This window comes from Phoenix dactylifera, chromosome 4, assembly GCF_051530095.1.
Source record: "Phoenix dactylifera cultivar Ajwa chromosome 4, Ajwa_hap1_PhDact_Kaust_v1.1, whole genome shotgun sequence".
Classification (NCBI taxonomy): Eukaryota; Viridiplantae; Streptophyta; class Magnoliopsida; order Arecales; family Arecaceae; genus Phoenix; species Phoenix dactylifera.
The window spans coordinates 45,425,042-45,441,214 of NC_143193.1; the positions used below are offsets into that span (position 1 = coordinate 45,425,042).

The 16,173-nt window shown below is 38.3% G+C and overlaps 1 protein-coding gene across 2 annotated transcripts; it reads right to left on the reverse strand.

The window, feature by feature from the left end:
- On the reverse strand, positions 1 to 15,755 carry LOX6 (PLAT/LH2 domain-containing lipoxygenase family protein). 2 transcript variants are annotated; one of them, XM_008809329.6, is made up of 10 exons: positions 15,420 to 15,755; positions 14,914 to 15,314; positions 13,419 to 13,699; positions 12,746 to 12,983; positions 11,491 to 11,820; positions 11,276 to 11,361; positions 11,080 to 11,187; positions 10,694 to 10,995; positions 9,498 to 9,764; positions 1 to 867 (listed from the first exon to the last, which is right to left on the reverse strand). In XM_008809329.6, exons 2-10 carry the CDS (start codon positions 15,287 to 15,289, stop codon positions 108 to 110), a joined length of 2,748 nt encoding a protein of 915 aa, XP_008807551.4. In that variant the 5' UTR covers positions 15,290 to 15,314; positions 15,420 to 15,755; the 3' UTR covers positions 1 to 107. The 2 variants fall into 2 exon arrangements, with proteins under 2 accessions (XP_008807551.4, XP_008807550.4); XM_008809328.6 differs by having other exon boundaries at positions 14,914 to 15,753.
- Between the last annotated feature and the right edge of the window lie 418 nt (positions 15,756 to 16,173).

A 16,173-nucleotide genomic window follows, 5' to 3' on the forward strand; every position in this document is an offset into this window, starting at 1 on the left:
TGAGAAACTACGGGTACATATAAAATTAGTAGCGTCAGATAATACTCTAAATGAATGATCCAGGTGTTCCAACATACACTTGATCAAGAATTCAAACCAAGCCATGCTTATATTGATATGCTATTTGGAATCCCACGCCCTGTGACTCCTGGGCCTGAGGAGGGAAGAAGAAGTTCATATGGAGGAACACCTGCTCCACTCCTGTTCTTGAGGCGGAAGTTCTTGTTTCTCTTATTAATTATCTGCTCTATTTCTTCCAATCTTGCAGAGAACTTCTCATACGAGTTCAAGATATGCCGATCGCCGATCCAACGAGCATGCAACCCATTCAACTGGCCAAGGTACTCCTCATCAGGAGAGTGAGTTGATAAGGTGTCTTGAACAGCCATTATTTGTGTAGCTTGAAGTTGAGATGGTACAGAAGACAGGAACGTGTGCTGAGGATTTAGTAGGAAGTTCTCGTACTCCGGCTCGTCTTCATGGGGAATGAGTTTCTTCATCAATGTTGGGCGATTAGGCATGTATCCTCCGAACGGATACTGGCCGAAGTTTATGGCAGCATGCTGTCCAGATGCAGTCCATATCATCGTCGTCAGTATATGGATCAAATCCTCCTTGGTGTTTAGGCTAGGCCACCATGGTTCATTTCTCTTGTCCGGGTGTCCTTTGTTCTTTATCTCATCCCACCAAGACTGGAGCTCAACATCAGATGATACGCTACTGGCATCAGCATAGAAATGAGTAACATAATCCCGGACCCAATCTTCTGTGGCTGACCATACAAGGAGACCATCTGCAGCATAAGGGTAGTCTTCCAAAACAAGTTTTACTCCACAAGGCATCGAAGGATCCTCCACTGCCATACCCCTGAAATATATGCAATCCAAAGATCATTAGCTCAGGCTAGATTGTGCAAATCATGCAAGTTTGCATGCAAATGGATATTTGAAGTTTGTATATTCAATTCAATGAATTATCCATTAATTATGGTGGTCGCATGATTCAGCAGAACAAGGACTAGATGATATTAGAACATAAGCAGCAAAAGATTTACGTATCTAAGGAATTGTGTGGAGATCTGATGAGAAGATAAAAGTACACCCACAGTGATTGCCATCCAGGTGTTATATTCCTAATCCACATTGCAACGTTAATTTATGACAGAAACTCTTTTCCAAGCAGTTTGGAAAATATGTGCAATACATGAGCATTCAAAAGACCTATTTAATCCTTGTTACCTCATGATAACTGAACCAAATCTTAGTAACAGAAGTCAGTTACTGTTACACCCCGAACCCGACACCTAGGTCCGGCCACGTGATACGGCCGCACACTCCCTAAGGCAGAGCCCTAGAGAATATACTAGGCCTGAAAAATTTATTACAACCTCAATATCCGTAAACAAAAATGATCTCATTTCATAACAAGTAACAAACTTGTATAGAATTAAATTCATTCATCCAACCAGTAACAATGATGCTCTATCTATTTTTCCCTTTCAACTGTGATCTTAACCATAGCCAACTATTATGTAACTTGCAACTTCGAAGAAAAAATAGAAAGGAGTTGTGAGCTTTACAACCCAGTAAGAATCTTTGCATATTCACACCCATCAAATAATATAATTTGAAAATAGCAATCGACACCAAAATAAAAATATAAATTATGAAATTGCTTTTCGAACATCCAATATAACTCAATTAAACCAACAAATACCCACATATACATACATCAAATATCCGGCTTTTCAAAAGAGATATATCACAAATACCAATAAGTAAAACATTTTATTCAACATTGGTTGTATGTGTCTTATCATCTATTTTTCATTATCTCAATTCCAAGTTTCATATTAATTATCTTTCTGACTTTGGACTAACCAAGATTATGTCCTAATCCAAAACTGCTAAACAAAATTCCACGCGTAGGCCCATGGAGGCTATCCTACACGTAAGCCCGTGGAGGCCATCCCATGCATAAACTCGTGGAGGCTATCCAAAACATAATTTTGTGGAGGCTATCCCACGACGAGGATAGTCCATACCATATTTTATCCATCTGATTTGCATATTATTCTTGTCAAATCACTCTCCATTTACACAATGTATTTCTCAGACATTCCAGGTATCATTGTTTATATAATCATATTTCAATATCTGGAACATATAATAATTGGTTTAATGTACAAGTATATTCGTACTGAAAATCATATAAAATATACCATCTCTTAGTAAACCAAATCCATTAATGTAAATCTCACGATGCAAATCTTACGATGCAAGTCTCACGATGCAAATCCAGCGGTACAAATCAATAAACATGTATATATATATATATATTGATGATCAAGTATAGGGGATTCTTACCTCTATCGCAATCCAATGCAGCTACAATACTATCAAACCACACCTAACATATCCAGTCAATTTAATATCAATATAAAACCAACTTATCCCTTATCAATCACTCGTCAGATTAATGAATCAATTGTTCAGTAATTATCTAGTTTTAGATTTTTAATATTTGAATTACTCATATTCTCTATCCTCTTTTAATTAAAAATTTAAAAATAAATAAAGGGTCAGAGCCTTACCTCAATTTAGAAACTAGAGTATAAAATTCTGTTGGGCTTCTTCCTATTCGGATGACTGCAACCCCCATAAAAAATTAGGGTCGACTATGAAAATAAATTCGTATAGAATGAAGTATGAGGCCAGCTAGATGACAACGCCCAATTGTTCAAATCGATCAGCATAATGTAACTCAATCTATTTGATCAAGAAATATATATTTAATTAGGAAAAGGATAATAGATCAAGGGTTATCAATTATGAGTTCAATGATAGCCGATAAAAGTTGGAGTGAAGGAAGGATAGGGTCGACTCGATAGCGGCGTCCGACGATCCGGGTCGGTCCGCTCTGGTCAATCAAACTAATCAACTTATGAAACAAGAATCAGATCATGGTACAAGTAACACAATATAGATTAGTGACGATAAAATCCAGTAGTGCCTGATCGTCCAAATCAGTCAAAACAATGTTTTCCAAATCATTCGATCAAGAAATAGGTATCAAATACGATAAGGGTAACATGCTAGATTGTTGATGATGAGGGGTCCAAGGAGGGCTGATGAATACCGAAGTGAAGGCTAGCACGGCGGAAGGTCATAGCAACACTAGTCTAGGACCCTCTACTGGGGTCAACCTAGGTCCACAAAGAGAAAGAGAGGAAGAGAAAACAAAGAGAGAGAAGAGAGAGAAGAGAAAGAGGGAAGAGGAGAGAAGGATCTTTCCTTTCCCCTTGGGTCAGAACTAGGGGCGGCCAGGGTGGCCCAACCCCGACGATGGAGGCCACCGAGGGCCCTCAGTCGCGGCCACCGACGACCCTCAGCCGTGGCATCCGACGGCCCTCAGCTGTAGCATCACCGATGATGGTGGTCGGCCAATGCAAGGAAGAAGGAAGAAACAAAAAAATAGAAAAGGATCCATGCCAAACTCGACCAAGATCACGATCGATTACCTAATCTAACAACTACATGATCTCAGGGGTCCAAAAAAGAGTCAGCCCGGCCTTATTCGGCGACCGGTGTTGATGAACACGTGAGAAAGAGGCCGAAACAGAGCACCCCTATTTCAAATGAAATCTCAGCGATTTGTCGGCCCAATTCAAGATGGCAACGCTTATAAAACCAACAAACAAGGAGGAAGGGGTATAGATGGGTTACCTCGGTCTGACGAGGTAGTCCGACAGCCCTTCCAATGGAGAATCAAGGGAGAACTCGAAGAAGAGTCGTTGGGATCGGCAATGATTCTTGGAGAAACCGGTGATGGAGTTCCACAGAGGAGGATAATCTTTAACAGATGAGATCCTAGAGCTTATCCAGTGTTTGGATCACCTTAGGACTCTTGGAGTCTGGCAAGATTGGGGGAGGAAGAAGACTTCGGTTGGGAGTCTTCTCTGCCTGCCTCATGCCACAAGGCACAATTGGCCTTGGGCCTGGCCTCTTGGGGCCGGCCAACAAGCCCAAGGAGCAAGGCTACTAAAGTTACCCTTCAGAATTAGGATACTCATGATTTGTCCTATCTCATAGTAAGTCATACCAATCAACTGAAGCAAGTTAGTTACTCAAATGATATTAGGGAAACAAAAGAAAGGAAACGAGAAAAGACAAGAAAGGAAGAGGAGAGTTTTGAACTTGAGAGAAGTGAAAGGAAAAGAACTTGGGATACAAGGGAAGAAAAGAGAAGAGAACATTTTCTTCTCTCTAAATCACTCCACTTTTGAAGAGATTACAAGGGGGTTTGGAGAAAATTGTCTCTCTCAAATTCTCTTCTCTTCTCTCCTCATTTACGATCCAAACTAGGGATTTAAGATTTCTCTTCTCTCCTCCTTTAATGTCTAACCAATAAGAGAATGGATTTCTCCTCTTCTCTCCTAACCAAATGGGGATTTGTATTTTCTCCCCTCTTTTCCTCTCTCTTATATCCAATTCTCTCAATCCAAACTCAGAGCTCTTTCATTATGCTTTTAAGTTTTAACTGTATAGGCAAACTACGAATGCTTTCTCAGGTTTAATTGAGGGATATTGCTTCAAATGCCAAAAGATGAGATCCATACCTTTTATACTCCCACCGTTCAGCAAGACACCCTACTCAAAATAGATTTGAGCATCTTCCTTTGTATCCTGAGCAGGTTTAAACTATATGCAGGAGTTTAAAACCACCAAAAACTATAAAACCATGAAAATGATAGGGTTAATTTGGCTAAAAGCTTAATTGCATACCTAAAATCGTCTGGACTAAGCCACATGACTATGTTGCTCTAAGGAAACAGCTATCTAGTACATACTGACATGTTCCAGGTTTGGAGGTACCTAAAGTAGAGACATCTGAATATGTTGAAGGCCTTGATTTCAAGAAAAAATGTACTGTTCAAGTAATTGATGAATATTTGCTAACAGTCAAAGGGAACACATGAAGAATCAAATTATACTCAAGTAGGGTTCTTCAAATACAAGAACTGATAGAAAGATCTCCAATAACATGAAACCTTCAATAGCAATATCACAACAAAAAATATTAGAAGAGAATAAAAAAGGAAACATGGATGGATATGGTAAGAAAAAATTTGTGGAAGCTGAGACAAACACCAGAGATAGCCATTAGTAGGAACAATTAGTGAATCGGGACTCATAAAACCATTCCTTATATTTAGAAAAGGGTTTGATGGCCATGATACAGAAGCATCCTCAGAGAGGGATTTGTTAAATGAGTATTTCAGCAATGCAAACCTTGGAAACTTATATTCTTTAATCTCTTCAAAATACTGAAAAATAAAGAGATTCTCTACGGGATGCACTCCAAAGCACCAATCATCAAAGGACACTGATGACATGAAAAGATGATGACACCTACCACTAGCCTAGAAAAGTTCAGTTTGCAAACAATCAAGTGCTCCTTTTGAGTTATTCCTTCCTATGCTGTGAACCGTTAGGATAAGACCTTGTTAGTGCATATAGTCTAGGTTAATATTAATGTTACGATTTGCTTCTACTTTGTTCTTCTATTAACAAACGTCAATCAGTCTTTATCTCAAAAGTTTATATAGATCTCAACTCAGTGACGAATGGGAAACAACTGCAAATCAACTACTTATGGTACATGGGAAAAGGTTATTGCAGGATTCATGTTCACTGAGGGAATGGATTAGGAGGTTGTAATTATGTTTAAAAATTGTTTAGGGTTAGTCAACATTCGTAATTCTTGTGTTTATCTAAAAGCAGAAATGCTTTATAAGTTTCGCATAGAACGAATCTAAAATTTAGCAACATTTGTTTTGTTAAATGATTTACATATATAGGCAGTTTTCCTTATCACTTTATGCTACAAACTACAAGGGAGAATAATCTTCCTACTAGTTAAATTTGTTCAGGCCATTCCACAGAATTATGAATCTAGGTAAAAATTATTAATATGTTATTATTTGATCCTCATTAAGGTTTGGGAATGATGTAATTACTCCATCATCTAGTAAATTTTTCTAAATAAGTGTCAACATTATTTAAGTTAGGTTATTATCTCTTATCCACTTCTTTATTGATACAAATACACGAATCTTGGCTTCTTCATCAACGTATGATTGATAAGCAAAAGAGAGGTTATATGGCAATTAAAATTGCGCAAGGTTGTTCTTTGACTAAGTGGTATGTTTATTAGGTCTTTCAATAAAGAGTCTGCCTAGAGGTAAATAAGCAAGAAAAAAGCAGCATCCATGATGATGGCCGCAAAACATCCACTGGTGTTGAACAACAAACATAATATACTAGTCATTATTATTATTAGTATGTGTATACATATATAGATTCATAATTAGTATGACGAGACCTGGTATCAGCTAGAGATGGAAATTTTTGACACGAATCTATCAACTCGCCCAATTGGTAATTTTTTATGATCAAGACAAGTTTGCGTTAACAAAGACAAGTCTGATTATAAATGGGTCGGATTTGGGTTTGGCCTCCTAACTTGATGGTTCAACATGGGTTGAAAGATCCTTGAAATCTAGTCCTAGATGTTAAGCCTGATATACATTGTTAACATGGTCTCGATATCAAGTTTGCTAGAGATCATGAATTCGAATCTCCTCCAATTAAATTATTTATTTAATTGTTCCCAGTTATATGCTATTGTAATTTTAGTCTGTTTTGACTCAATTATCTCTCCACATGCATAATCTAGGCCACATGTAGGAAGGGGGTATAGGTGTTAAATCTAATATATATTGTTGAGCCTTTCCCTATCTGTTAGCTTGATTTGAATATCCGATCCTAGGTCCCTCCTTCTTGTCCCTAGTTTGTTTTCATCTTCAAGGTATATAACTAATGAGTGGACCTATAAAGGGGTTGATAGGTTTTGGTATGGATCCGTATAAAATAAGCAGGTTCAGTATGGGTTACTTTGCTAAACCTGATTATAAAGGAGTTGACAATGACATGAGAATTTTTTAACCAGACCGCAACCCAACCTGCCTATTGCCATCCCTAGTATCACTTAATTAGGTTGAAGCACTACAAAGAGATACTATTTATCATAAATAAGAAGTCAAATGAAGCAGGCTGGAAACCTCCTAATTTGCCTAGAGGATGCAGGCCCATTTTATGTCAAGTTCTATGATCAAAGGTCTTTAAGGGCCACCATAATGGAACAAAAACCGCTAAGGATCAAGAAGAAGAAATGGATGCACCAGAAACTATGTTGGAAAAAGATTGAAAGTCAAGGCCTCGAGATTCATGCTACAGGCAGAAGATCAATACAAGAGCACCATGGGTGACCCCTTGGGAGCCTAAAACTAAAGGCTAAGCATAGTAAAGCGGTGGTACTTGACTCAAAGGTGCTCGAAAAATTCAAACTTTTGCAGTGTTAGGATGCATCATAGGTATCAGAAAATTTAAAAATTCACTAAAAATGATACAAGCAGAATTTTGGGATTTTCTTTCATTGTGCCCATCATTGAGTAAGCTTTCTAAAGCAACGTAAATCATGTCAATCGAATGTCAGGTAACGAAGCTATAGCTGATTTATTAAGACCTGCCATTGCTAGCAAAGTTGTGGTTATTACAAAATACCATTCCATGGTTGTTTTAAAAAAAAGGTTGATTTTCATTATTCTTATATTTTTAGTCAAATTTTCTTAATTCTCTCTTCTAGAGACACTTGTTAGAGAAGCTAGAAGTCCGATTGGATTTAGAACACTATTTTTATCATTAATTATTTTTTTCTCTAGATTAATCATATAGTAAAGGGGTTAAGAAATCCTACAGGCGACAGGAAAATTCCACTATAAATACTGCACATAATCTTCTCTTTTGATCATAATGTAAAGAATTGTAGGTTTTTGAACTGTCTTGTGAGTGTTCTCACTGATGTCTCTTCCACACTTCAGTGTGCTCCATGAAGGCCATTCTTCTGGTGTGACTCTCTAAGTCCTATGTAAAGCTAGTGCGATGTTGGTGGAGATGTGGGAAGCCTGAGTGAAGACTGTATGACTCAAGCAGATAGAGAGATTCAGTTGACAAGAATCTAACTAGTTATTGTAGCTTCGTTTACCTTCTAGTTCTTTGTTTTGTTGCTTTTAAATTCAAGTTTAGATTCAGAGCCTTCTAGTTATCTAGTTTATTTTTCTTGCATCAAAAATTATTAAAAAAAGTAAATTTAATTTTTATTCTGTACATTGTCAAAAAACTCCCCAATCCTTTCCAGGGTAAGAGAGTCCTTGTTCAAGTTCTGCTGGATTTATTCTGGCCATATACACCATAGGTTGTCTTTTATTTTTTAAGCATCCTTGATCCAACGTTTCCACAACACAGATGAGGACACCCTTTTGCTTCTGCATGCTTACCTTAACCTCACACAACAAGATCCCCAGTCCTTCATGGTCCTCAGTCTCCCAGGGTGGCAATGAAACAAATTACTAACCATTTAACTAGAAGAACTATACCTAAATGTGGAAAATTTGAGGGTAGATATTGATTCCTATCCAAGGTCATAGAGGCATGACGCATGACCATAGGAGAACCAACAAGACCATTACAAAAAAACAAAAAAGACAAATTAATGGGCACTTCTGGTGGAGAAAGGAACAAAACATGTGAATGAAAATACAGTCTTATTAAGTAGAAAAAAGATGCTCCTTATTATACATAAAAAAATTAGAGATTAATTCAGAACATAAAAAAAAACTAAAATTGTCTCGATTAAATAAATTTTTAATATAATATATATGAAATATTTAGCCAACTGTAGGGACAAAGCTGGCACCCTCGCCTCACTTGCATTGGTCCCCTATTACGTTTCAATCTACCGGCTATCTTTGCTATTAATTCTTATTTTTTGATATAATATCTGTACTGTTAATTAAGGCCAATGTATCAACTAGAGATAAAACTCTTCTAAAGTTCTAATCCCAATTTCCCAGCCAACCCCGATCCCATCATTAGTTAAGCCCAAAAGGCCAAAATCTTAATTAGAAATGGACTCTTCTATAGCTTGCCTTCTATCCTAATCCCAAGAACCTATATTCTCTATCTTTTCTATGTTACGGCAACCTCACTAATCAATGACAAATTCAATCTTCATGTTTCTAATAGCATGGAATCTTCTTTCCCAACTTCGCTGGTCTTGTAGAAAACTGAAACAACAAGAAACCACTTAAAATTTAAAGATGAGCATCTTCCTTACTCCAAAATTGAATCTTTTTTTTTAATTATGTACTGGGTAAGAGAAAATTATCGCTACTGCTATCATACTTGCCTGGATATATTATCACTATTCAGAAAGTACAGAACAAATTTTGACATCTCAGAAACTGAGCAGTGTCATGTGATAACATTAACTCAACAATAGATGAAAGCACAACCACAACTTCATATAAAAACTCAGTGAAGAAAATGATAAGAATCATCACCATCAAGACCGTAGGAGATACATAGAACTCTTACCTCCGGATCAGGTCAGCTGGGAGAGCTTCCAAATCAAATCGCCACAGATTTTTGTAAGCAACTGAACTCAGCTCCATTGAGTACTTCCCAGGGCTAAAACAATGCTCAATAATGCCGCCTCCATTAATCAAGCTTTGTCGTGCCAGTGCATTTATTTCCATTGTGTATCGCATATGTGGATGCAGCAGCTTGAAAATTGGGTGCATTGGACTAAGCTGTCTATGAGTAGCAATGATGTATGGTTCCATGCAAGCATGAGTTCTTAACCTAGAAAATTTAAAACATATTCCATCTTATTGGAGATAGAAGAATCAAAGAAAATTCCAGGAAGAAAATAATGACATAAATAAGTAATATGAGAATAAGAAGGAACAGTATGCATTAGAGATTGTGCAATTTGGTCATCATATAATAATGATGTGGCAGTGGCAACTAAAGAATAGTCTTTTGTTCTATGAAGTAGCAGCTACAATAGAAAATTAGAATATTGGCTCACTAAATTCAAAAACAACTAAGGTACATAAACAGGAAGGGAAATAGACGTGCAAAAATATAACGGTATTGTAGTATTTACATATCTATGCTATCTTTATGTCAATTCAGCAATGTTCATAACTATCGGTGGAGATATATACTGTAATGAACGAAAACCTCATCCAAAAAGGCTAGCCAGAAGGTGTTATTTGGTTTATTTGATGCAGTACAAATATCTAAGATCTTTCCAATGCACAATCGATATGGGACTAAACAAATGCGAGCACAAGCTCTTACATACTCCCTCACTTTAAGCCTTGGTGTCTCTCCAGTCTAAAGGTCCAAATACAATCACAAACACCACAATCAACATGTGGTCTCCCTCGAAAGAGCCCATGCTGAGTTTCTCCTAGTCTAGGCCAGTTCTGCTCTAATACCATTTGTTAAGACATAGGACCTCACATAAAAAGGCTATCTAGACTGTGTTATTAGATTCTTCGGCCCTGTATAAATATCCAAGATTTTTCCGGTGCACAATTGATGTGGGACTAAACTTGCTAGCATGGGCTCTCACATGCAAAAATATAAATGACATAAATACATGATGTTATGTAAACATAAGTTAAATATTCACACCATATTAAATCTGATAATATTTGCATGATATTAAATCTGATAATGTGAATCAAATAAGAAAATCCAAATGTCACAAGTAAACTCACCAATGATTAACTAATTGATGGACACCAGCATCATTTGCACAAACATGAGCTTTGGCCAGTTTCCAAATCCAGTTTGTTGTTGCATCATGTCCATGAGTGTAGACCGTTTTCCGTGAATGACTAGAGGGGGTAGGTGGCAAACTAAGTTCAATGGCAATTGGTCTAAGCATGCCGTTACGGGTGTGAAAGAAAATTGTCCTTGAAGCATAAGTTTTCCTTCCTTTCAAGGAGTTGATCTTTTTTACATAAGGTAAAAGGAGGTCATGATAGTCAAGTATAAACAGTCTATGATTCTCAATTGCCTGCACAACATCATAGAATTATTATACCAAGATAAAAGCAAATAAAAACAAAGGATTACATTTCCCAGCAGGAACAACTTATACCTCTTCAAGGCTCATTCCATTTAATTCATGCTCTAAGCATTCCTTAGTTATTGCAGATTCTGGAGAGCCATAAATTGCAGGGTCCAACTTGCTGAGAAGTGGAAACTCCTGCAAAAACTCATCTCATATGAATGTTTTTGGAAGAATGATAAGGAGATATCTGCTGTAAATTAAAAGACCAAGTGGTTGTATGTACTCTCAATCTTTGAATATCTACAGGATTGACACCAGCAAGCGTCTGGCGGGCAAACTCATTGTCACGCAGCCAAGAAAACCTGTCTCCTGAAGATAATAAATCACCAATGTTAGATATTACAGAGACAGCTGATATCTGATAATAATGTGTACAAAATTTCATATCCATCTTTTTAAAATAAAATATAAGCTAATGGAATGAGCTTTGATTTTTACTTGATATAATTGATGGGAGGTCGTATTTCATCAGCCTCTGACCCATGTTCACTAAACCTTTGAGCATCGATGGAAGCATCAGCCTCTCAGTAACTTTATGTTCCTCACCCTGCAATAGCACCCCATCTTTGTATAGACTGTCAATGTCAGAAAAGCACCCAAAGTGGGTGTCTGAACCTGAGAGTGCAGCCCTCAAAGCTGGTATGAGATTGTGAAACAATGCTTTAAGAGCTCCAGAAGAAAACGTGTTCTGCTTGTCTTCCTCGAAAGTTTCATCCCTGGGAACATATACAGGATGGGGCTTCCCTACCCTACTCTCTGCACTAGGATCTGTTAACAAAATAATAAATAAGAAATACATCATTGCTTGGAATTTAAGAATAACAAATTAGCAATGAACATGATGGTTCTCTTTCAAAAGAATGCAAATTATTTGCACTCTGAAATCAAAAGGAGCAGAGTCGTGCAATATGGAGGTCTGATAAAGTCATAGAGACTTTAAGAACTTCATTCAGATTATATGGAGTCAAATGATGCTTGGATGCAGGAGCAAGAATCAGATACAGACCCGTCAGCAAGAGGGGGAAAAAATGATATTCAGGGATATTCAGAAAATTATATTTTGTACAAAGGAAAAATTTTAAAAATTTATTTCTCAAGATCTTCCAATAGGGCTTGTCAATAATCTTTTGTGGGATCTGGGGAAGCACTTTTCTGATTGAAAAAATGGGCCAAACTTGTTGTCCTGCTACCATTATCTAGAAGTTGTTTTGTTTGTGTTTATGATGTGTATCCAATTTGGATATGTATCCAACATGCATTCTAGCAGATAGATGCAAATTAAGGATTTATAGAAAGAAGGTAAAGATTTCTGATTGACTGAAATGCTTGTAAATCATACCAATATACTAAATGTGAGAATTATTTGGAAAAATCTAATGATTAGTATCTTGCCCAAGTGCTAAAAGTTGCGAGCGAGCTATACATAGGCTGTTGAAATTAGCTTTTTTTCATTTATATTTTTTATAAGGATCATTACGGAGCAAAGCAGCAATTGACTGTTAATAGATGCAGCATGTATTGATATGCATGAAAGAAATGACTGTTAAACATGATTCAAATTTTTTAAAAAAAGTGGGATCTATTTGTTATTGTGTGACATTATTAGTCATGATATATGATTCATGACAGCCAACTTATTATGCTGGTTTCCCCTCGAGACAGTATCTCATGTTTTAATCTATGTGGAATATACCTGACTTCATTGGTGGTCTGCCAGTACGACATCGTCTTGGATATGGCCTCTCCTCACCACCCAGCACTGGTCTAGCAAGATCCCCATCCTTATCGGGATTACCCAGGTCATTATAAGGGGCATAATCATATATCATATCAAATTTCTTCCGCTCGCCTTTCCCATTACCACGACAGCTTACCAAGACATCCTGGCGAAGGTCCTTGAGACCAGCTGGGGTTTGCAAGGGTAAGTATGCCTGTTCATTGCCATAAAAAGGCATCAAATCAACCAGTAAGTGATAAAATGCAATGATGACTTTCTTCATCATGGGTATCACAAACTTGTAGGAATTCAACTCTGGAAGATACTCTCTTCAACGGTTAAAGTAGTATAGATAACACTAGAGGCCAATTCAAGATGGAAAATGGGGACAAAAATAGCTCATTAGGTCGAGTTACTTACCAGGGATGTGGTTTTAGTTATGAGTATCTTGTGCACAATGCAGCCAGCTTTTTTGGCTGGTAGCTTTTTTTTTTTTTTTTTGTGTGTGTGTGTGTGTCTATCTTCATACAGTATTGGGAGGATATTTGTGATAAGCTAGTCACTTGTGGTTGGACTTGCCATTATCCCACTACATTTCTGTTTCAATAACTCAAAGTTTAGAAGAGTTAATAGAAAGAGTCTTCCTCACCTGATTGCTGAATATAACTCTGCTTTGTGGGTTATCCTTGCAAGAATGGATCCATGAATTTGCAGGGAAGAAAATAGTACCATCAGCAAAACCATGAACCACAATCTCCATAAGGTAGAACTCCTTGTTATGTCGATTTGTGATGATAATGGCCCCAGGACGGCCAAAACCAGGCTGAACAGTGAGGTCGGCAGCATACTCAACAATAGACGGATGATTTGATGGCTTTGGCAGCCAACCCCTAACAGCAGCCTCTGCACTTCTCTTCCCTGATTTAGTTGCTGTAGACATGACAAATGTGAAAAAATTATAATTCAAAAGTTTATTGTGTAGAATGTATCCTAATCTGATTGAATTGTGCCAGCGAAATTCATATATCTAAAATGCAAGCCAAATCAAGTCACAGGAATAGACATTTTATAACTGAAGACAAAAAACTTGGTTTGCATAACAATTACAATTAAAATACTATTATACGATATTTCAGTTTTGTTATATGATCATAACAAACAAGCACTGACATAAATCAAGACTGAGCACTAAAAACATTGCTTTCCCATTCATCCCAGTGAGAAGAGCTTTCTCGTGACCTTCATCATGGCACACATGCAGGTTTTATAAGGTCTGTGATCCTGAAATTTAGACCCTTTGATGCCTGATGCCTTACCTCAGATGAATGTCTGTGTTTTGTCACATTTCTATAATGAAGACAAAAACAAAACCAGAAGATATATTAGGACATGCTAGGAAAGCAACAAAACCTAAAATGACATTTCATAACTAATAATAGTTGCCATTTCCATCTGAAGCTTATGGTCATATTTTACATTTCAAGAACTTGTAGTAGAGTTAATTCACTTCAGCGATTTCTTCATAAGCATGTCGCAGCTTTAACATGCAAGCTAAATTAATATCAGCACTACCTAAAAACTCATTTGCCAATCTATCTATCTGCAAATTAAATATATTTTCAATCCTCTGATCCAAAAACAAACACAATGAAGATAAAAGCAAAGCACACAAAAAACTTTCATAGTCATCAAGCATCAAGTATTAACTTAGCACAACAAGATGTAATTTTTGCAAACAAAAGATAAAAAAACAGAGACCAATTAATATGTACAATTTTTTTTATTACTAAAAAAGAAAAATAGAAAAAGAAATAATCTAACAATTCAAACATGAAACTCAGAAAAATTTCTAATATAAATCTCATCTCCTCGCACAAATTTATGAGGTAAAAACACTTTCCTTTGCATCCAAACCCATAGCTAATAATAACAGAATAAATAACCAAAAATTCACAAACAAAGCCGTGTAAGTTGGCATCAAAATATAGAAACTAATAAAGACAATACCTTTAACTACAGTTAGACAAAAAGGAAGGGAAACTAACGAAAGATAAAAACTTTAACCATGGAAATTAGAAACCTAAGACAGAGCAGCCTCCATCATTCCAAAGACCCACGGAATTTAAACTAAATAAACAGCTTACCGGGATCGATCTCCTCGCTAACGAGCTGGACCACGATCCCCCGCCCAATCCCATTAATGAAGTACTCCCATTGATCCTCGATCTTGTCCACCAGCTTCTCTTTCAGCTTGTTCCTCACGGTGAGCACCACCCTCACATCAATCGCCTCGGCCGGCGACGAAGGCCTCTGTGGCCCGCCGGGGGCCGCCGACTGTGAGGGTAGCGGGCTGACACTCTTGCCGTCCCGGCTGAGCACGGCCCGGACCGTGGGCCGCCGGCGACCGAGCTCCACCTGCTGGGCCCGCCGGGTCCGACCATTGCGGAGCTGGGGGTGAATGGAGGTGGCCAAAGATGCAGTCTTTGAAGGGTTTACAGGGGTCGACTTCGCCAACAACATCTCAGTAGCCCAAAGTCACTGGAAACTGGAGAAAGGAGCGAGCTTTGAGGAGATCCAGTGGAGTTCTAAAAGCGAAGATGAGAAGAAGAAGAGGAGGAGGAGGAGGAAGAGGAAGAAAGAGAGTAGATACCAAGAAAGATGGTGATCACTCTAAGTTCCTGCTTATTTTTTTTCTCACTGCAGAGTATAGAATATTAGAGTGGCGTTCTCTTGGATTTATCTTTGAAAGAGAAGAGATTTAAGAGTATTTTCCAAGGGACAATTAGAGAAAGAGGTCTAGTTTATTTTCCAATGATTTTTCAGTACATGGACAAAGTTGAGGATTGGCAACTGGAGAAAGGAGAGAGCTTTGGGGAGATTCAGATCACAGAAGAAGAGAGGAAGGACAAGGAAGGTAGAGTGAGGAACTGGTAATCACTCTAATTTCCTATTTGCATGTATTTGCTCTCATAGGAGTATAGACTACAGTGTGACTAGAGTTGGGCAACGGGCCGTGCCGGGCCGGCCCGGCCCAGGCCCCCCGGGCCAAAACTCTAAACGGGCCGTGCCTGGCACGGCCCGTGAGGCACGGAAGGCAAGCCCGGCCCGGCCCCCGGCCCCTCTATTGGTGGGCCGGGCCGGGCACGGCACGGCACGGGCCGTGCCAGGCACGGCCCGTAACGGGCGGTAACGGGCCGTGCCAGGCACGGCCCGCAACGGCTCCAGACGGGCCGTGCCTGGCACGGCCCGTAACGGCTCCAGACGGGCCGTGCCTGGCACGTCCCGTCTGGAGAGGGGGGAAGAAAATAGCCGTTTCCAACGGCTATTTTCGGGAAAAAGACGGTTTTGCCCCTCCCAACAGTCCTATAACGGCTGAATTGAGGGGTATTTTGGGAAAAAAAAAA

Excerpts from the sequence above, each read along its gene's own strand:
- LOX6 (XM_008809329.6), bottom strand. The coding sequence starts at position 15,289 with ATGTTGTTGGCGAAGTCGACCCCTGTAAACCCTTCAAAGACTGCATCT. Across the intron at positions 13,700-14,913 it reads TAGCGAGGAGATCGATCCCG|CAACTAAATCAGGGAAGAGA; the intron begins GTAAGCTGTTTA and ends TCATGTCTACAG. Across the intron at positions 11,362-11,490 it reads CCTCCCATCAATTATATCAA|GAGACAGGTTTTCTTGGCTG; the intron begins GTAAAAATCAAA and ends TATTATCTTCAG.